A 22,356-nucleotide genomic window follows, 5' to 3' on the forward strand; every position below is an offset into this window, starting at 1 on the left:
GAATGTCAGCAGTTCTGTGCATTGAAATTTACAAGGCAGCACTCGCTCGGCCACTCTTTTTGTCACGAGTGGAATTGTAATTTCTATACGCCTTTCCGCCTATACCACTTCTGCCCTGAGTGCTGAAGAAGATCAAGTGCGACCGGGCCCAAGTCATTCTTGTGGCTCTGGTCTGGGCCATAAGAGTCTGGTATCCAGAGCTCTTGTACATGGCCGTCGATCCTCTGATCAGACTGCCTCTTAGGGAAGATCTTCTGTCACAGCAGCAGGGAACACGGTCCTCCACCCGAACCTGTCCAGCCGCCACCTCCTTGCATGGAGATTGTGCGGCTACAGTTGACAGCTTTCGACCTTCCTCCCGAAGTCTGCAATGTCATCTTGGCAGCCAGGCGTCCCTCTACTAAAACAGTATATGCCTGTGATGGAACAAATATGTGGCATAGTGCATAGCAAAGGTTGTGCATCCCCTTTCTGCCCCTCTTTCTGAGGTTCTCCTCTCCATCCTTTCTTTGGCTCAGCACGGCTCTGCTCTGGGCACCCTTAAAGGCTATCTTTCAGCCATTTCGGCCTTTTTTCGCAATCCTGTTCAACCTTATTTTTTCAAGTCCCCTATTTGTAAATAGGTTTTTTAAGAGTATTACTCACATCTTCCCTCCTATTCCTTTCATAATGCCCCAGTGGGACTAGAATTTGGTCTTGTAGGAAGCTGGCTCTGTATATACTATACCAAAGTTTAGTATAGTGTGCACAGAGTCCAGTGGAACCCCAAAGGTAGGCAGAGGTTAAAGTTAGGCAGTATCAGAGGACAGTGTTAAGCATTTGTTGAACACTCTCAGTCAGCAAATGAATTCACACACTCAAAGACTGAACTTCAGGCCAATTGGTTTTGTATAAAAATATTCTTTTAGTTATTTTTATTTCCTAGAACCAAAGCAAGCCTGGCACAGGTAAGTGATAAGTACTTTGCAGTAAATATACAGATTGTAACACAGTTTGGATTGCAATTGTAAATGTACTTTGATTTGATTACAGCAGTGTTAATGATAATGCAATGCTTTTCAGAATACAGTATATATACTTCGAATGGGATTTTCAGTAAGATTACAAGTAAGTTACTTTTGAGACTGGGACATTTGCTGTAAACAGGTAAGTAACATTGTTTTTGTTAAACAGTACAATTTTAATGAATTTCTTTATGTTTTCAAACTCCACACTTACAAACTTTTCATAGAAAAACAATCAATGTAATCCTAGGGAGGAAAATAGTGTTATCAGTTTGAGGTAAGTATTCGGTAGTGGGAGTTGAGGTTCTGGGGGTAGACTCAGGGGTCCCCCAGGGTCAATGATGCACTCTAGTCACACCCTCAGCAGCACTAGGGTGGCCAGGTGCAGAGTGCTAAGGCCCAATGTTATCCAATGGGGAATAGGGGGCCTCCAGTTGGTGGCTGCTGACGAGCAGGCCAACTAGGTTGTGGGAGCAAAGCTCCTAGGCTTTAGCTCAAGGCAAATGAGGAAACAAAGTAGCACCAAAGGTGCACCCCCAGTGGCACTAGGGCGGCCTGGTGCAGGGTGCTGTTTCGATGTCGAGCGCCCTGCTCTTTGCAATGGGGAACCTCCGGATTGCAAAGGCACTGCAGGCTTGGGAATAAAGGTCTTCTGGGTGCAACCACTTTGAGAGGTAAGTTGGGAAGTTGGGGGTTTGTTAGGCACCATCGGTTTGGCCACCCAAGGCTGTGGGGCATCGGGTGCAGGGGTGCTTTTTAGGGTCGGATCTTCTTACCAGCTCCTGGTCGCCGCTAGGGGGACCTTCAGGATTTAAGCTGCAAGCGTCGGCTGGAGGTTTGAGGTAGGTGAAGGGTCGCCGGATCTCGAGTTAGGATCCCTGGGGGGACGTCCTAGTGGTGTTTGCCCACTTGAGTTCGGCCTGTGAATGGCGGGTGCAGAGTGGTGCGGATTCACTGTGTCCGGCCAGAGCCAGAGGTTGCAGATGAACAAATCCGGTGTTCACAGGAGACACAGTCTTTGTGGTTGAAGTCAGGCAGGTCCTCCGGGTTTTCGAGGTTGCTGGCTGCAGGACACACCGGGATTTCGCAGGAGCAGGCTTGAGGTGGAGAGAGGCCGGTAGGGCTAGGGCCAAAACAGTGGGCGTCTTCCTCTTGTTAGCTATTTGGTCCTTCTTCTTCTTTTCTTGTAGTTTCTTCTGGTCTGAGGAAGCAAGGTTCAGGGTTGCCCCTAAATACAGGATTTAGGGGCATTACAGGTAGGTAAAAAGGTTGGTGTGGAAAAGATACTCCTGAGCACACAAATAAAGAATGGCTTCTTCTTTATTAAGATTAAGATTATACAGCGTCCTATCCACTTGAATGTGACCAGAAGACTAACTGACAGTCATGGCAATATGTCATCCATTAGTCATCAGCTTCTAGACTGTAAGTGACATGAACATTCCTAATACAACAAACCATCTTGCATTGCAGGACATTACATTTCAAAGCATTACATTACGCAATACTTCACACCTCCCCCTCAATAACATACAACCAAAGAAAGAAAATGCGAAAAACATGAAGATTGAAAATAATCCAAAACATTTGAGAACAAAATTAAAACAATAGTTCACTTAAGAACAAAGTCACTTAACTTAACAGGCTTCTTGCAGACTCGTAAACTCCTTCTAGTGGGAATTACCTCCTTGCGCAGCATTAGATGTTGAGAATTACGATCTTGCGTCTAATGTCGTACAGGATAAATCCTGTTCAAGTTCCAAATCCGACCATCTTCTAATTTAACTGCATTAAGAAACAATTTAGTAACTTGAAACGGATCTGAATATTTCTTGCCACCAACTTTCAGAGGCAACCTGACCCTCACATAGTCACCAACAGCAACCCTAGTGTGTGACACAGCATGTCTTTTATCAAAATTCAATTTCCTTTTAAGAATTTTAACATCTTGTCTTGTAGTTTGCTCTTGATCTAAATGTTTACCTGTAGTAAGCTTGTCCCTCATCCAGGTTTGAAACATTTGTGTGTTAGGGACACGACCTCTGAACAATTCAAAAGGAATTTTCTCTGTGGTGGAGTGCGAGGTCAGGCAATAGATCATTACCCTCTCAAAAATAGCAGCCCTCCAGTCAGTACCTTGTTGTTTAGCCTGTTGTATGGATTCTTTTAGCACTCGGTTAAACCTTTCTACCATTCCATTTGACTCTGGGTGGTAGAGAGAACACCGCTTATGCACAATACCTTTTTTACTCAAAAACAACTCCATTTCTTTTGATACTAGTTGCACACTGTTGTCAGTGAGCAATGACTCTGGAAGCCCTTCTCTGCAAAAAATATCATTTAAGAATTTTATAACATCTTTCGTTTCTATACTATGCGTCACCTTTATTTCTGGCCAGCGAGAAAACATGTCGATTAACACCAGCACATAAGAATGTGTACCCTTTGAGGAAATAGGACCGAGAAGATCCAATGCGACATGTTGCCAATAACGTATTGCCATGGGTTGAATTCTAGTCTTACAGACTTTGTCACAAGCAGGGCATTCCACACAGTCCCTTACAATGCGTTCAACCTGAATATCAATGCCGGCCACCAAAAATTTAGCCGGATTCTCTCCTTGGTTTTTGAGATACCTTGATGCCCCACATGAGCCAGTTTGACAATTGTGTTTCTTAGGGAACCAGGAGAAACTAAACGTGTACCTCTCCACAGTAACATATCTTTTACTAAAAGTTCATCACAAACATTCCAGTACTTCTTCACCTCTTCACTCAAAAACTTAATGTTAGGCCACCCACTAGAGACCAACGCACTTACCTCATTCAAAGACATATCACGCTTAAACGCTTCCCTCCAATCACCTTCAGATACTACACCATCTACAATTTCACAAACCTTGAATTCATCAAATTCCCAAGAATCATTATCCTCCAGTGCACCAACATTGTTGTTACTAGAAACTAAGCAAGATAAACAGGCAGCCACTTTATTATCCACGCCTGGCAAATATTTGACCACAAAGTCATAATCCTGCAGAGCAATTACCCATTTGCATATACGAGAAGATATGGCATCTAAAGATTTCTTTCCAAACACATCTTTCAATGGTTTGTGATCAGAGTGTACCACAAAATTAGTCCCCCACAGGAATTTTTTACGTTTCTTGATTGCCCAATATATGCACAAGGCTTCTTTTTCTATCACAGAATAAAGAAGCTCGGGACCAACCAGGGCCCTTGACTAAAACAAAATTGTCACTTCTTTTCCATCTTTCACCTGCTTAAGGACCGCCCCCAGTCCATGTGCACTTGCATCGGTGATCAAAACAGAGCTTAATGCGGAATCAAAACTTTGCAAGGATGAGGCCGAAGTCAAAGCTGCTTAATACCATTAAATTCCTATTGGCATTCAGAAGACCATGACAATCTCACCCCTTTCTTTAACAGAGATCTCAATTGCACTGTTCTAGCAGCAAAGTGAGGTACAAACTTGTTGTAATATTCCGACATCCCCAGGAAAGTCACAAAATCATCCCTGGACTTTGGAACAGGTAAATCAACAATGGTCTTAACCAAACGATCCTTGGGTTTGACACCTTCAGCAGTTAAACAGTGACCTAGATAATCGATTTCAGTGAGATTAAATTTACACTTATTTTCCCTTAAGGTAAGACTTCTCAAATCAAAATGTTCAAGTACAGCTCTTAACTTAGCATCATGCTCAACTTCCGAAGCACCAAAAACCAGCACATCATCCTGATAAACCTTGACACCACTCAAACCTAGTAAGACATCTTCCATGATTCTTTGAAAAACGGACGCGGCAGAGATTAAGCCAAAAGGGAGCCGAGTAAATTTGAACGTCCCAAATGGAGTTATGAAGGCAGTTAAATTCATTGACTCTTCATCAATCTTTACCTGATGATACGCGGCACGTAAGTCTAAAGAAGAAAATACATGCGCACCTTCTAATTGTGTAAGCATTTCCGTTATATTAGGAAGCGGATATTTGTCAGAAACAACGTCTCGATTAAGGGCACGAAGGTCAACACAGAAACTAATCTCGCCGGAGGCCTTTCAGGCTAAAACCACCGGAGAAATCCATTCACTGGCTTCCGTCTCAACTATTATGCCTTCCGACTTCAGTTTCTCAATCTCAGACATCATGGAATCTTTCATAGCTAAGGGTACACTTCTAACCTTGCATGTGACTGGTTTGAAATTAGGTTTTAAGACAATGTGATGAGTCTAACCTGATAAACAACCCAACTTATCCGTAAAGACATTCTCGACTTCAGCACGTAACTGACTACTTGAATCACTAGGTGTAATCGTCATACAATCTCCCGGCTTGATGCCAACATCATCAGTGGAGTGTGGTGAAAGTTGTTGTGAAGAAGAACACATTTGATCAAGAATCACCTCACTGGATAAGTCTCTTAAACGGATGCATGGGTCAGCCCCTGGAACTAAATATATGCCCATGTCAGCCTGATGGTACCAACCTATGATACTATCACCCTTGCAAGATATGTAGATCTTACCAGTTGCCAGGCGGCCCTTATATTCCATACAACCTAGGAAGTACCCAAATCATTTTATTGGCTTTCCACCATAAGCAAGTGGTCTGATGTCCACTTTGTGAATGACAACTTTCCCCTGCAACTTAAGATCATAAAAACTCCTTGGGATTAGTGTAATTTTAGCACCTGAGTCAAATAGCATTTTTACTTGCGAATCATTAACTTTCACAAAATCCAGTGGACCTTTACATGTGTTCTTGTTATTAATAACAATTACTTCTCCACAATGCAAATCATCATCTTCAGATTGAGAGTCAGAGTGATTATGTATCCAAACTTCTTTTACGCGTTTATGTGAGCTAGACTTTTTTTGTACAACAGCTTTTTGTGAAATGGCCAACCTTCCCACAACTTTTACACCTGAATTTCAACGAAGGGCAAGACCTGTCATCGGCCAAATTATCTGGCATGTCACACCGAAAACACTTTAGTTTTATATCAATCTTCTTAGTCAAATGTGAAGTAGAGGTAGAAGGACGAGCAAAAGAACTAGACTTTATCTTTGTGGTATCAGGGCCTTTGGGGAGTTTGTTGTTGATGAAGTTAACCTTCTCCTCTATAGACCCAGTAACTTCCTTTTTCTTAACCCCTTCCATGCTCATGACGAGCTCAGCTCGTCATGCAGTACACTGCTTTTGTGCTCATGACGAGCTGAGCTCGTCATGAACAATGGGAGTCCAAGATGGTCAGCACAGAGGGGGAAATACTGTAGCATTGATGTGGTTAATGACCTCGACACAAGCTAAGGAGTGTTCTATCCTTTTGGCAATAGCCACAACCTCATCTAGTTTAGGGTCGTCCTTCTGCCAAAGCTCATCTTTAACCTTTTCAATAGAACATCCTAACATGAACTGGTCTCTGATACGTTCTTCAATGGCTGCATCAAATTTACAAGTTGCACCTAATTTGCGTAAAGCTGTAATGTATGTTTCAATAGACTCATCTTGAGCTTGTACCCTTCTTCCAAAATGGTAGCGCTCAAGAATAGTACCAACCTTAGGAAGAAAGTGCAAGTCTAATTTTTTAAGGCAGACTTCAAACTCATTCAAGCCATTTGAGGCTTCATCATTTAAATCGGGAATATGTTCAAAGACCTCTTGCCCCTCAGTACCCAGACAATGTAAAAGTAAGGCAGACTTCCGTCCAGTGCTCTCCATGCCCTTGGAGTCAAGCTATCCTGGCTGATGAGGGCTGAAAGCCCGAAACCGGTTCTAGGATGCTTGTTTCCAGTCCAGGGAGGACCTGGCCTGGCAGTTGGGGCTGGACTGTTCCCATTGGGCGCAGGGTTGAGACTGATTTGCATATGGCTGGGTCGAAGGAAGGAATGCTCCACACAGTCCCTTACAATGCGTTCAACCTGAATATCAATTCCCGGCCACCAAAAATGTAGCCGGATTCTCTCCTTGGTTTTTGAGATACCTTGATGCCCCACATGAGCCAGTTTGACCATTTTCTTTCTTAGGGAACCAGGAGGAACTAAACGTGTACCTCTCCACAATAACATATCTTTTACTGAAAGTTCATCACGAACATTCCAGTACTTCTTCACCTCTTCACTCAAAAACTTAATGTTAGGCCACCCACTAGAGACCAACACACTTACACCATTCAAAGACACATCACACTTAAACGCTTCCCTCCAATCACCTTCAGATACAAAACCATCTACAATTTCACAAACCTTGAATTCATCAAATTCCCAGGAATCATTATCCTCCAGTGCACCAACATTGTTGTTACTAGAAACTAAGCGAGATAAACAGTCCGCTTGTTGAAAACGAGGAAGCCAGTAATTGTATCAAGGAGCAGGCAGGGTAAACTTGATCACGGATTGTCGCCAATGTGGAAAAGATACTCCTGAGCACATGAATAAAGAATGGCTTCTTCTTTATTAAGATTAAGATTATACAGCGTCCTATCCACTTGAATGTGACCAGAAGACTAACCGACAGTCATGGCAATATGTCACCCATTAGTCATCAGCTTCTAGACTGTAAGTGACTTGAACATTCCTAATACAACAAACCATCTAGCATTGCAGGACATTACATTTCAAAGCATTACATTACGCAATACTACAGTTGGGACCAACGAGTCCCTTCCCTGGGGTGGGTACACCCCCTATTATGTCACCCTCCAGTGGGAGGGGGGCTTTAGCCTGTCCCTGGTTGACTGAGCCCCCCATCTGCAAGATGCCAGGGACTGAGAGTTGAGCTTTACCTCGCCTTCCCCACCTAAGGGTTGGAGTTAGCAGAGGTGGGCACACCTCTCTCTACTCACTTGTTTTTCCCGCCAGTTCTCCTACTCAAAGAGGGGTCAGAACGGTATTCTACCTTTACTTCGTGGCCACTACTACGATTTACCGTTTCTACGCATTTTTTACTTCGCAGGTACAATTACTTAGCATGTTTTTACTACGCATGCTTCTAGTATGCAATTACTGTTACTTCGCAAATTGGTTCGCAGGCTATCCACATCGTTGTTTTCATTTGGTGGCGCTTCCGATTCAAAATAATGCTGTGCGACTCTGAGGCAGGAAGCAGGAGAAGTGGAAGGTGAACCAGGAGAAGAGAGTGAAACACAGCGACATTACTAACTGCAGGAACAGCCAGAGACAAAAAATATAATATCTATATGTTCAGAACCTGGCTACATGCAAATTAGTCTGTCCCAGTAAAGAATTGGCTTGGTAGTTTGGTCTGCCCTGTTCCCATGATGCACTGGGCCAGGGTCAGACTAATTTGCATGTAGCCAGGTTCTGAACTGGGATGGTGCAGTGAGCTAAAAAACGGTGATGGATCAAGCCCTGATCTTTTGACTGGGTAGGAGTGTTCTGCTTAATTCAGATACTCTGTCCATCACCACCCCCTGTTATGAATCCAATTGTATTCTCTGTCAGCTGCTGTCTATGAAACGTTTGGTTTAAAAATGCTAATTTTATTACTGTATCGCATTAATGAATTGGTTGTAAAAAAATGCTAGTTATATTTTAATGTATGACGAGCTTCTCGCTGAACCATAGTTTTTTTAATTTATTTGTTATTTTGTTTAACTTTTGAAAAGTTATCTTGAAACTCCTGGTCTAATCAAATCTGCTGATACTACACACCTGTTTTGTTTGATTGCTAAGACCTTTTAATATTGTTTATGATTGCATTTCTGATTGCTTTGTTAAATACTTTACACTTTACAAATCTTTGCACAGGGTGTGGCCTGCTAGGGTTTAGTTGAACTCTTGATATTTTGTATTTTATAAATGTTTGCAATTTTCCTCCGATTTGAAATGAAATATTGCTAATCAGTTGAAAAGCCAGCATTATTTGGTATTTAATAATATTCTTTGGCTATTCACTGCAAAGTTTTCAAGAGGTGATAAGTGCACTGAAAATCAACATTTTCTGACTATTGTCTGATACTTGTGAATTATTGATTTAATATGCTAATTTTTTGATATTTTTATGATATCCTCTGATGGTTACGGAAACCCAATAAAGTGCTTTCAAAGTAATAATTTAGTGTATAAATTAGGTTTCAGGGTACAGATTACTGTTAAAAGCACAGTATAAACAGGGTAATGCCGAGGCTACCACAGCCATGACTTTGTATGGCTGTAGAAATACCCTCTAAGAGCCAAATGAAGTAGGGAACTCATTAGGTTGTGTGCAGCAACCTGGGCTTACCAGGAGAGTTTCCAATCTATGTTTTGTTATGTTATGCAGATTTGTAGAGCGTGCTATCACCTGGGCACGTATTCCGGTGCTGAGCAGGTGTGAGGCTAGCCAAACCTAAGGCCTAGTCAGACTACTTTAAAAAACAGGTTTTCAGATTCTTGCGGAATTCAAGAAGTGAGAATGAAGAGGCTCGATATATTGCAATTTTTGCAAGTAGAAGTATGGATGGGCAGAGGTATTTGGAAATATGCAATTATTGAGGTATGCTGGGCCATTGTTATGTAGTACTTTGAAAGTGTGGGTAAGGAGTTTAAATTGTGTTTGTTTGTGTATGAGGAGGCAGTAGAGCTCCTTTAGACATGATGTGGTGTGAGTGTGATGTGGGAGGTTGAGAGTGATTCTGTCAGCTGATTCTGAGATTGTGAGTTTCTTGTCATCCTGGCATAGAGGTTGTTCCCGTAGTCCAGCTTGCTTGGGACTAAGGTGCGCAATTGTCGGGCGATGAACGAGCTCCAGGCAGAAACCAGCGTCCTCAGAAGTGTAGACAGTGTCCCTCTCTGTTTCAAACGACACCACACACCTAGCGAGCATATATACACACAGGTTTGAGTGGTCGCCAAAAAAGAGAGAGACCAAAACCCATAGGTCTCCAAATTGAAGACAGGGCACTCAAGAGTGCAACGTGGAATGGACGCAGTACCCTGCAGAGGAGAGAGGAAAACAGAACACACAACAGGAACCTTATCAGAATCAGGATGGTAACAAGAAGGAGCTTTTCGCTATATCTCTGTACAGAATGTGCTGTAACGCTCTTACCTGTCCAAATATTGTATCACACCCAAAAGGAATCCATGGAAGAATAAAACAATATACGAACCAAAAGAAGGGTAGATACTTTGGTCTCTCCGGATAAATGAAATAGATTCAATTGAGAGTTTTGTGAAAATAGTCTTGAGTCACTTCTCAAATATAAGTGTTCCAAAATAGAATTGAAGGTAAGCGATAATCCTCGCTATGCAGGCAAAAACGAAGTCCACCCGAGAAAGTCTGCTCACTGACGTAATTGTCAATAAAGTTTTGTTTGATGCAACATAGAGAGTTCCCGTGTTCTTTGTATAGCTCTAGAATGAACAAAATGTTGTTGTGCACAAACGATAAGTTTCCAAACAACAGAAGAAGGTCTCCACAAGGGTTAAGTAAACCGGCTTTTCTCACCCGGCTTACACTTGAACAGAAACAAACGAGCAAGGAAATAAATGCTTCGGCACTTGTCTTTTCACTTCAAACAAATGCCGAGAGTTAGCTGCAGTCATCCACAGCTTTCGGGTCCGAGGGAGCAGGGGAGCAAGGGAGTGGCCCACGGGACAGTGTAACGCTTCCCAGCGCCACACCTGTGAGCCGTTTAGGCGGCGGAGGAGCAGATTCAAATCCGGCGCTTGCAGCGGCAACAGGATTCAGCCCGAAAATGCCGCAGAGAGTAAATGTTCTCGAAGTTCACCACAAGAGCCCACGAGGCCTCGCGCAGCTCTCGCACAGGGAGAGGAAAGAACAAAACTGCAATTCCAAGGGAACGAAGGAAAGTATAAAATGACACACGGGTCGGAACCCAGCAGGAATCCAAACGAGAAAACCAAGCACCGCCAGGAAGAGGGAGGAGGCATATGAACCTCCCAGTCTGCATCTGATTGGTGCAGAACGAAGCATGGTCTCTCTCGAACGCCCCAAGGCATCATGGGACTTGGAGTCCCGGTTAGGCTGAAAGCACATCACAGGACACCCTGAACAGGCACTAAAGGTATAGGACCTCCTTAAACGCTCCGAGTCCTAACAGTACCCCCCCCTAAAGGTCTTCTCACAGGTCGGGGTTTGGATGGATGCAGAGCATGGAACCTACGCACCAGTCTAGGGGCATGAATGTTTTCGGCAGGTTCCCAGGTTCTATCCTCTGGCGGATAACCCACCCAATCAATTAAATACTGGAGTCTGCCTCTGTGTCTGCGAGAGTCTAGCACCCTTCGCACCTCGTATTCAATGTCTCCATCAACAATGACTGGGGCGGAGGAGGTTCAGGGAATAGCGGGGCCAAATAAGGCTTAAGAAGGGAAGTATGAAAAACTGGATGTATTTGTATATCGGGGGAAGAAACAATTTGAGGGCGACAGGGGAGATGACTTTTTGTATTTCAAAAGGCCCTAGGTATCGGGGCTGTAATTTGCGATGACCATCTAACCTCAAATTTTTTGACGATAACCAAACCTTATCACCCACTGCATAAACGGGAGCAGGCCTTCGATGTTTGTCAGATTGGGCCTTCATTCGCTCTTTAACCTGCGTTAGTTCTGTTTTGGCTTGCTCTCATATCTGTAACGAGGTTTGGTGATGATCAAGCACCGCAGGGTTTAGTGAGTCAGAGGGGAGTACTTCAAGAGGGAGAAATTTCGGGTGATAACCAGTGGTGAAAAAAAACGGAGAGATCTTAGAGGCTGTGTGGGTGGAATTATTGTATGCAAATTCTGCTAGAGGTAGTGCTTGTACCCAATCCTGACATGTAGTAGTTATTAGACACCAAAGGTACTGCTCTAAGGTTTGGTTTGTCCTTTCGGTTTGACCATCTGTCTGGGGATGATAGGCAGAAGATAGTCTATGATCAATGTAGAGGGATTTGCATAACCCTTGCCAAAATCTGGAAATAAATTGGGGACCCCGGTCTGACAAAATAACAGAAGGCAATCCATGTAACCGGACAATTTCTCGAATAAATACTTCTGCCAATTCCAAAGCTGTGGGGATCTTTTTTAGGGGTACAAAATGGGCCATTTTGGACATCAGATCTACGACCACCAGAATTGTAGTATACCCATGAATGTTAGGTAGATCTGTTATGAAGTCCATACTGATGGAAGTCCAGGGACTGTTGGGCACGGAAAGGGGTTGTAGTAACCCCGCAGGAACAGTATGTGAGGATATCTGGCGGGCACAGGTGGGACAGGCCTTGACGTATTGCTTAACATCATGCGATAGTTGCGGCCACCAAAACCATCGTTGACAGAGACTTTTGGTCTTGTTTTCCCCAGGATGACCTGCTAAGGGCGAATTGTGACACCATTGTAAAATATGGTTGTGTAATACTGTAGTAGGTAAAAAGAGTTTATTGTCATGATACCACAGGTTGTCCACAATGGTGTTCTTTGAGTCTTGTAACCAAGGGAGTGGATCTAGAGGGGCATAGGCTTGTTCTAATTGATCCACGAAGGTATGTGAATCAAGGGTTCTTTCTCCTACGGCCACTAGTCTACTCTCCGGAATAAGAGGTAACGGTGTCTCCTGTACCCACTTGTTCTCCTTTCCTAGTCTGGATAGAGCATCAGCCTTACCCTGTCTCATCCCCGGTCTGAAGTGAATCAAAAAATCATATTCTCCAAAAAGTGTAAGTGCTTTGGCTGTGCGAAAGTATTGCAGGTTCTGATGATCAGAATAAACAGTGATCACATGGGGGGATCCTAAAAGGTAGTGACACCATTCTTGAAAGGCCCGTTTAATAGCGAGGAGTTCCCTTTCTCCAATAGTATAATTTTGCTCTGATTGGGTCAAGATTTTTGAGAAGTACGCAACAGGATGGAGGGTCCCTTTTAAGCAGTCACGTTGCGATAACACACCACCCACTGCTTATTGTGAAGCATCAACTTCTAAGAAGTAGGGTTGCGTTTCGTCTGCATGTTTCATAATAGGAGCAGAAGTAAAACTGTCTTTAAGGGCCTGAAAGGCCTTTTCGGCTTCCGCATCCCACTTGAACTCAACCCCCTTTTTAAGCAGGCGTGTAATGGGCGCCACAAGGTCAGAAAAATGGCCAACAAACCTCCTATAGAAGTTGGCGAATCCCAAAAAGGATTGAATCTCTTTTGCAGAGGTCGGACTCACCCAGTCTAGGATGGCAGATACTTTAGCAGGATCCATATGTATTCCCTTGGGGGAGATAATAAACCCCAAAAAAGCTATGCTTTCGGTGTGGAAGATGCATTTATCAAGTTTAGCAAACAGGTGATGTTCTGTAGTTTTCTTAATATGGCTTGTACATGGGACACATGTTCAGACTCATTGGAGGAGTAAATCAGTATATCATCGATATACACGATGACAAAAATGTCCAAATATTCCCGCAGTATCTCATTTATAAAAAATTGAAATGCTGCGGGAGCATTACACAGCCCAAAGGGCATGACGATATACTCATAGAGCCAAAATTTTGTCAGAAAAGCAGTTTTCCACTCATCCCCCCTTTTTACTCTGATCAGGTGGTAGGCTCCTCGTAAATCGAGTTTGGTGAAGATGGTGGCTTTCCTAACCTGATCAAGCAGCGTGGAAATGAGGGGAAGAGGATATTTGTTTTTTATCGTTGCTTTGTTCAACATCCTGTAGTCCAGGCATGCTCTGAGTCCCCCTTCCCGTTTAGGAATAAAAAAAATGGGGGATGACACTGGGGAGGTAGAATGACTGATGAATCCCTTAGCCAACATGTCTTGCAGATACTCTTGAAGGTATTTAGTCTCTGTCTCAGTGAGCGCATAAATGCGACTAACAGGTAAATCAGCGCCAAGTACCAGATCTATCCTACAATCGTAGGGGCGATGTGGCGGTAGAGCCACTGCTTTCACATCATCAAAAACGTCAGAGAATTGTCGACATTCAGTGGGTAAAGTAGCCCCATCAATAGTGGTGGAAGCACAATACACAGGAGTATGCCAGTGGTTTATGTCTCGATAACAATGAGTGAGGCAGTGAGCGGAGCGTAGGGTAACAGTCCTGGCTACCCAATCAATATGGGGGTTATGAGTCTGAAGCCAGGGTACTCCCAATATAGCACCGAAGTTGGGTGTATCAATCAGGTCAAATGATATACTTTCACTATGGCCATTGTCGCACAATACAATAATCTCAGGGGTATGGTATTTCAACATCCCTGAGGATAAAGCAGACCCATCTACAGCTCTGACATTTTCAGGTGTTTCTTTCTTGATGAACTCTAGGCCCAGAGATTTAGCTAAAGTAATATCCAAGAAGTTTCCTGTAGCCCCTGAATCCAAGAGGAGAGCCATGGTATGTCTACCTTGCGAAGGCAACACGAACACCACCGTGATGGTAAAAGGTTTAGGTATGGGTGAAAAAGTGCTTGCCACATAGTTAGAGGTCTGAGAAAGTGAGAGACTTGGAAGAGCGATCTCAGTACTCCCCAAGTCAACTAGTTTCCCGAGGGCATGGTTTTAGGGACTTTAGGCAACCCTTCGCGCAGTGCACTTTTGGGTTTTACAGGGCATTCTCGAGCGAAATGGCCTGCCTTTCCACAGTATAAACAAAGATTAAGTTTACGTCTTTTTTCCTTTTCTTCAGGGGTTAGGGGTCCGCGGATACCTCCTATTTGCATGGGTTCACTGGTGTCTTTGGGCTCTCTTTTTTCGGCTTTTGGTATCAAGAATTTAGGAAAGTCGCTACGGGTTTTTTCTCCCTTTCTTTCGGCCAGTCTATGGTCTAATTTGACCACGAGATCAATGAACGCAGAACAGTTTTCCGGGGGATCCACTATTTGGGATAAGATGTCCTTTAGGTCATCTTTAAGCCCTCTATAGAATAGCGAGGTCCTCTTCTCGTCAGGCCAGTGGGTCTCTGTCACTAATCTAATGAAGGCAGTGATATATGTCAATAAATCTTTTGAGCCCTGTTTCAAATTGAGCAGCTCATTATCGCTCGCCTGCATATAAGTATGCCTAGCAAAAAGGCTTTTCATCCGCTCCTTAAATAGGACAAGATTATATAAAACAGGATCGTCATTCTCAACCAGAGCCACCGCCCAGGAGGCGGCATTCTCACTTAAGTAGGAGATGATAAAAGCGATCTTAGCCGCGTCATCAGGGAACGAAGCAGCTCAGCACAAAAAAGTCAGGTGGCATTGATTCATGAATACGTTAAATTTCTGACTGTCTCCACTAAACCTCTCTGGCATTGCCAATGGAGTTCGAGGCGGGGTAACCACAGTGACCTGAACAGGAGAGGTAGAGGGCGTAGATGCATGAGGGTCACCAGGGGGACTAACGGTTGGCATTTGAAAATGAGAAGGGTGTATATAGCTTCTTTTATGTCTAGCTTGCATCTCAGGGGGTTTACTCACTTCTCTCAATCTAGTATTTTCAGTTAATAACCTTTGATTTTCGTTCCTAACCAACTTGAGTTCGGTTTGCAAATTCACAACTGTGGTGGCTAGATCTATTAACGTTATCTCATCTGACTCTCCTAACATGGCTGCGTCGTCCATGACTGTCTACACTCGGGAGGAGAGATAAACGTGGGCTTGGTTTTTCTGTCGGGCGATGAACGAGCTCCAGGCAGAAACCAGCGTCCTCAGAAGTGTAGACAGTGTCCCTCTCTGTTTCAAATGACACCACACACCTAGCGAGCATATATACACACAGGTTTGAGTGGTCGCCAAAAAAGAGAGAGACCAAAACCCATAGGTCTCCAAATTGAAGTCAGGGCACTCAAGAGTGCAACGTGGAATGGATGCAGTACCCTGCAGAGGAGAGAGGAAAACAGAACACACAACAGGAACTTTATCAAAATCAGGATGGTAACAAGAAGGAGCTTTTCGGTATATCTCTGTACAGAATGTGCTGTAACGCTCTTACCTGCCCAAATATTGTATCACACCCAAAAGGAATCCATGGAAGAATAAAACAATATACGAACCAAAAGAAGGGTAGATACTTTGGTCTCTCCAGATAAATGAAATAGATTCAATTGAGAGTTTTGTGAAAATAGTCTTGAGTCACTTCTCAAATATAAGTGTTCCAAAATAGAATTGAAGTTAAGCGATAATCCTCGCTATGCAGGCAAAAACGAAGTCCACCAGAGAAAGTCTGCCCACTGACGTAATTGTCAATAAAGTTTTGTTTGATGCAACATAGAGAGTTCCCATGTTCTTTGTATAGCTCTAGAATGAACAAAATGTTGTTGTGCACAAACGATAAGTTTCCAAACAACAGAAGAAGTTCTCCACAAGGGTTAAGTAAACCGGCTTTTCTCACCCGGCTTACACTTGAACAGAAACAAACGAGCAAGGAAATAAACGCTTCGGCACTTGTCTTTTCACTTCAAACAAATGCCGAGAGTTAGCTGCAGTCATCCACAGCTTTCTGGTCCGAGGGAGCAGGGGAGCAAGGGAGTGGCCCACGGGACAGTGTAACGCTTCCCAGCACCACACCTGTGAGCCGTTTAGGCGGCGGAGGAGCAGATTCAAATCCGGCGCTTGCAGCGGCAACAGGATTCAGCCCGAAAATGCCGCAGAGAGTAAATATTCTCGAAGTTCACCACAAGAGCCCACGAGGCCTCGCGCAGCTCTCGCACAGGGAGAGGAAAGAACAAAACTGCAATTCCAAGGGAACGAAGGAAAGTACAAAATGACACACGGGTCGGAACCCAGCAGGAATCCAAACGAGAAAACCAAGCACCGCTAGGAAGAGGGAGGAGGCATATGAACCTCCCAGTCTGCATCTGATTGGTGCAGAAAGAAGCATGGTCTCTCTCGAACGCCCCAAGGCATCATGGGACTTGGAGTCCCGGTTAGGCTGAAAGCACATCACAGCACACCCTGAACAGGCACTAAAGGTATAGGACCTCCTTAAACGCTCCGAGTCCTAACAGCAATAGTTGTCTGGGTGGGGATAGGGATCCATTTGAAAATGTTCCTCACCATCTTCAGGGTGTAGAAGCATGAGGCATTGATGGCGTTGACTTGGGCAGTCTTGTCAGCTTTGCTGTTGATGACGATCCCAAGGTTCTTGGAGTGAATGGTGGGTGTTAATCCTAGCTCTGTTATCACCAGGTGGGGTCTCATAGTGAAGTGCTCTTCCTGAAGATCAATTTTCTTTTTTTTTTAGTATTCAGCTTCAGACAGTTGGCCTTCATCCTGCAGGCAATATCAGTCATGCAGACATTAAACTTGATCAGGGTACCTGGCATGATGTAGAGAAGAAGTTGTGGGTCGTTAGGCGTAGCAGAGGACATTGATTCATGAGAACGGATGATGCTGGCTAGAGGTATAATGTATGTGTTGAAGAGGGCAGAGCTCAAGGAGTAATGTTGTGAAACTCCACAGATGAGGTTGCAGGTGTCGAAGGTGTATGAGGCCAAGCTTGATTCATCAGAGTGCTTGTTTTAGGAATCCAATATTGTGTAGTATTTGGTTGAGGAAGGGGTGAGAGACTGTGTCAAATGTTGCTAAGAAGTCCTGTAGGATGAGAGCCACCGTGTCTTCACCATCCAGAGACATGCAGACATCATCCTTACAATGAGGGCAGTATCTGTGCTGGAATCTTAAATGGTTTGCCACCAAAGCAATTGTAGTGCACTGCTCCCGGTCAGAATGTCTATATTTTCAGGATTCAGGCTGGTGGTTATTGATCACAAGGAGTAAAATTTATGGAGACTAATCATCCATTTGTCAGCTTTCATAAATGCTGGGTGCTGGTAGCTTGGTTCTCATCATATTCTAATTATCCAGATGAAGAATAGCTTCCATTGTGTGTGATTTTATTCCTTTAGCTTTAACTTTGTTTCTTTGGTGATAGTTCATAAACACTAAATCTAAATCAGTAGCGAATCTAAAACAGGCATTGTCAGCCTTGATAAAGCTCAAATGTGAACCAAGCTTCGTAAGAAAAACATGTTGGCTTTAGGAACAGAGATGGACACACCTCTAGAACTGCAGGTTTCTATAAATATTTGATGAGAAGAACACTAATATTCAGTAAAAGGCTTTTAGAAAATAATAAATACCTCTCAGGACAGTGACAATTATACACCACTGAAGTATCAAAAAAATTAGGTTGCCCAATTATGTAGGTGTCTTTTGTACGTCTATAGAAAGGAAGCTAACTCTAGGAAGTTGCTCTACATGGATTCGGCTCTAACAAGCATAAAATACCAGTACCTGCCGGTCATACCGAAAGAAGTAATACCTATGAGGTGCAAGAGCCTCTAAGTACCAATTTCATCCCAATACTGGTTTAGCAGTTAGATAAAAGATAGAGTGGTGTCTTATGCATCAGGCATAAATCTATCGGATATTACTCAGCCCAAATAACATTTTCACCTACAAAAATGTAGGCACTGTAAAAGCAGAGCTCCACGTGCTACAGCGCTTTTGATTCTGAATTAATTAAGGTTGAAGTTTTGAATTTCCATTGCTGTATGTGTGCCTCAATCAGTGTTTCACATCTTACAATTTGCCAAAATGATATCATGGAAGCAAATCGCAGTGGTTGAGTGCTATTGTTGATATTTCCCTTTCTGCAGGTTCTTTGACGATGCTCTTTGCTGGAGGCTGTGCTGGCACTGTCAGTTGGGCTTGCGCAAACCCCATGGACGTCATTAAGGCTCGACTGCAGATGGATGGTGTTAAGGGAGTCCGGTACAAAGGCGTCCTCGACTGCATAATCACAAGCGTCAGGCAAGAAGGGGCTAGTGTCTTTTTGAAAGGAATCACATTGAACAGTGCTCGGGCCTTTCCAGTCAATGCTGTGACCTTCTTCAGTTATGAAATGTTAATGAAGCTCATGTGCTGACTTATCAAGATGGTAGATTCCTGGAAAGGCGCATAACAATCAGTGCAATATGACATTTTACAAAGCTAAATTTGACAGAAAACAAACGCACAGTAGAACCTGAGGGTCCCATCTACTTGGCAGATCTAAAAAGAGTGAACTGGTCCTCTGCCACGATAGGGGCTTTGGCGCAAAAAGCTGAATTGCACCTTCTAAAAACTCATCAACTAACGTGCTTAGTTAGAGAACAATGGTATTTACCAATGGCTTCGCCAAACAGTTTGCCACTAGAGCAAAACCAGACAGGGTCAAATTTGAACCCACTCCCCTGACCAGCCAAAAATTGCACAACTAAAATGGAAAGTCGACATAGCCCTTCGTGCAGTTCGCCGACCCCTTCTTAATGAAACAAACAATACTAGCCTAAGGGCGGCAAAACAAGAATTTATGCGAGCACTCTGTGCGATCAAGAGGCAAAGCACAGAGACCTTCTCGGTCAAACTGATCTGGTACCTCTAGCACCATAACACCAACACTCTCTGGAAAAAGCGAATGCCTTAAAATATCCCACCCATTGTAGAATGGAATCTAGCATTTCAGAAGAAGTTTGGACCACTTACTTATACACAAGTGTAAGACACAAGACACAGGAGCTCACCAGTCTGAGAAAATTGCCTTGGTAGCGGGCCGGCCACAGGGAGAATGTCCACTATAGTTGCCAATAACGTACTCTGGCTGATAACAAAGGTGTGCACCACAGGAGCACCAGGCCCAAATGGTATCCCCCAGGCAATATACAAGACAGAGCTGGCAAAGATGGGCAGAAGCATAGGCACCACTCTTCAATCATGCTCTATTAGGATCAACGATCCCAGACTAGATCTTACTGGAACAACTCAACGACTGGGCCACTACAACTCAATCAAGGCCCCCAACCAAACAGGCTTCACAACGAAAACAGGAACTTCAACAAACACAATGGTTCTATCTCTCATTTTTAATTTCTCCAAAATTGCAAGCCTGCCTCTGTTACATAGACTACCAAGCCGATTTATTTTGGTGTAAATCGTAAAATGCTCTGGAGAAAACTAAAAGACTGGGGCATCCCCCACATTGCCTGAAAGCAATTGAAAACCTGTACTCCAAAACATGAATTAGAATCAAACTAGGGAACTTAGTTAATTTATCAAGAACCCTTCTGTCAACAAGCGGCCTCAAACAGAGGTTTGTCCTGGCACCAATTTTATTCAAACTTTTCCTGGCAGACCTACCTCCAGCCTTATCCTCTGTAAACGTGCATGCTCCAAAACTAGGGTTGATACGGCTACCAAATCTCCTTTACCCTGATGACCTGGTACTACTAAGCAGAATCAGAGTTTCTTCTCTTGGGTGCCACTCAATCATACTCCTTGTTTAATGGGTTAATATATACAACAGAAAAATAAAAATCATGATCCTCGCCAGGAGAAAACACAGAGGAAAGGCTAGCTGGCATCTTAACTAGAGCAAGCTTGAGGAAGAAAACAAATATAAATACCATTGCATTTTATTTGATAGCAACAGCTCATTCAAATATCACAAGGGGGAAATTAAATAGGAAGTTGATATCCCTGGCATGTTTAGGAGCCTCAACGGTCACTCGTTCAGCCCCATACTAAAAATTGCCGGGGCGAAAGTAGTATGAGCTCTGGCCTATGGCCGAGGCTCTACTGGGAATTGAATCAATAATTCTGGACACAACAATTTCAAGAATATACAGGCAAATCTTCCATCTCCCCCACCACACATCACCAGCCCAGATAAGGCAAGAGTTTGGGCTCACAAAATAGTTCTATGCCAGGCGGGCAGCCTTCGCCATCTTCTGCCATACGCTAATATCTGTGGAAGAAAAAAACACTCAACTATCATGCATGGGAGGAAATGGCAAAATCATCTTAAGACTATCTTGACGCAATGATTTATCTGCTCAGGCTAAGAGATATATATTTGGCTGCAGCGAGTTATGACACCTTTAAAAGAGCTGTGTATAAGGCAAATAAAATAATATATTAACCAGAAGTCAGAGCAACTTTAGAAAAACACTCCCACGCCTGGTCAATAGTAAACAGCTACAAGACCCTGAAACTGCAGCAATATCTGAGAGAAGCTTTAAAATGCAGGATAAAAAAATAAATGCCTGAAATATCGCATTGGGATTTTGCCCTCAAGCATGTACAACTTGCCTTGGTTGAGTGCAGAAGGGGAAACTGCCAGTTGGATTATGTGGCCAAGTGACTGAAGACCTGGTGCACATTATCTGTCTCTGCAAGTCTACTCTAAGCCTACATCGACTATGGCTGTGTCCACTCTGGAATCAGCTAGGAGTGCGCTCATGCAGACAAGCAATACTTGCCTGCCTCAATTCAGTAGATCAGAAAACACTTGCCCAGACTTTAAAGTATCTACAATGAGTTGAGGGGCAAGGATCACAGCTATTTAACTGTTGCAGATTCAGAAATCAAACCATACTCCACTCAGAAATGTAGCTAGTTTGCACTAGACATTTTAACTGTTTTTTAAAAAAATTTACATATTAACATTAACAAACTGGATTCTCCCTTTAAAGCACAATTTTAAAACCAGTCAATCCTTTTCTGTTTGCATTTGCACTTTGCTTATTATACTGATCTTCTCCAAACGACAGCTATTTGCACTAGCACTTTGTATTTTTGTAATGATTTAAATTAATCAAACAATAAAGATTGACTTGAATTGACAAAGCAAAAGACGGGTATTGTTCTTCTATACAAGTTCAAAGTTCAAAAAGACTTTATTTCGGTTTGATTCAACCATAAAAGTACACAAGTCATAAAATACATTTGTTTAAAAAGGCATAATCGCATTGTTAAAGTGCAGGTGCGATGATACAGTACCCTGTGTACATTAATTCATTAATGGTCTGGTACTTTGATACAGTAACATTCATTGATCCAGGCAATTTCGCAGTCTAAGGGACAATTTTAAAAATTCAATCACTTGAAGAATACTGTCAGTATGCAATAATTGTAAGTATAACAAGGCTGGTCGGATCTGTTTAAAATTAAGTTTCTTTAAAAGCACAGTTAGATAGCGTTTTCGTGGGTATTCATAAAAACCACATAAAAACATAAAATGCAGCATATCCTGTGGAGACTTTCCGTCGCAGCCACAGGATGCTGGGGTTTTGCTAAAAGAATCTTTCTTTGGTCTGATAAGCAGATGATGAAACTGGTATAACCTGAACCTTGTTAGCAAAACTTCTCATGAGTGCTCAGTGTACCAAGTAGGTAGGGCTCCATTGTTGGACAAGTTTTAACCATAACATATTTTCTTACACTTGTTTTCTGTAGCTCTACCCCTTCCCTCTGGGTCTTCCTGTCCAGGAGGAAAGCTCGTTTAATTAGTTCAACATCCCCCTTAACGATTCTATTTGGGTAGTCAAATAGCTCTGGTCGGCCCAGCCCAGAAAAGCATGATTTCAAATATTT

The 22,356-nt window shown here is 43.2% G+C and overlaps 1 protein-coding gene across 1 annotated transcript in view; it reads left to right on the forward strand.

Moving 5' to 3' along the window:
* The window catches only part of LOC144783267 (solute carrier family 25 member 45-like), a 160,742-nt gene extending 139,127 nt beyond the window's left edge, over positions 1-21,615 (forward strand). The window contains exon 5 of the mRNA XM_078662333.1: positions 18,603-21,615. Within this exon, the coding sequence (XP_078518459.1) occupies positions 18,603-18,871 (269 nt within the window). The 3' untranslated portion in view covers positions 18,872-21,615. The remainder of the gene's footprint in view (positions 1-18,602) is intronic.
* Positions 21,616-22,356: the final 741 nt, after the last annotated feature.

This window comes from Lissotriton helveticus, chromosome 9, assembly GCF_964261635.1.
Source record: "Lissotriton helveticus chromosome 9, aLisHel1.1, whole genome shotgun sequence".
Taxonomy (NCBI): domain Eukaryota; kingdom Metazoa; phylum Chordata; class Amphibia; order Caudata; family Salamandridae; genus Lissotriton; species Lissotriton helveticus.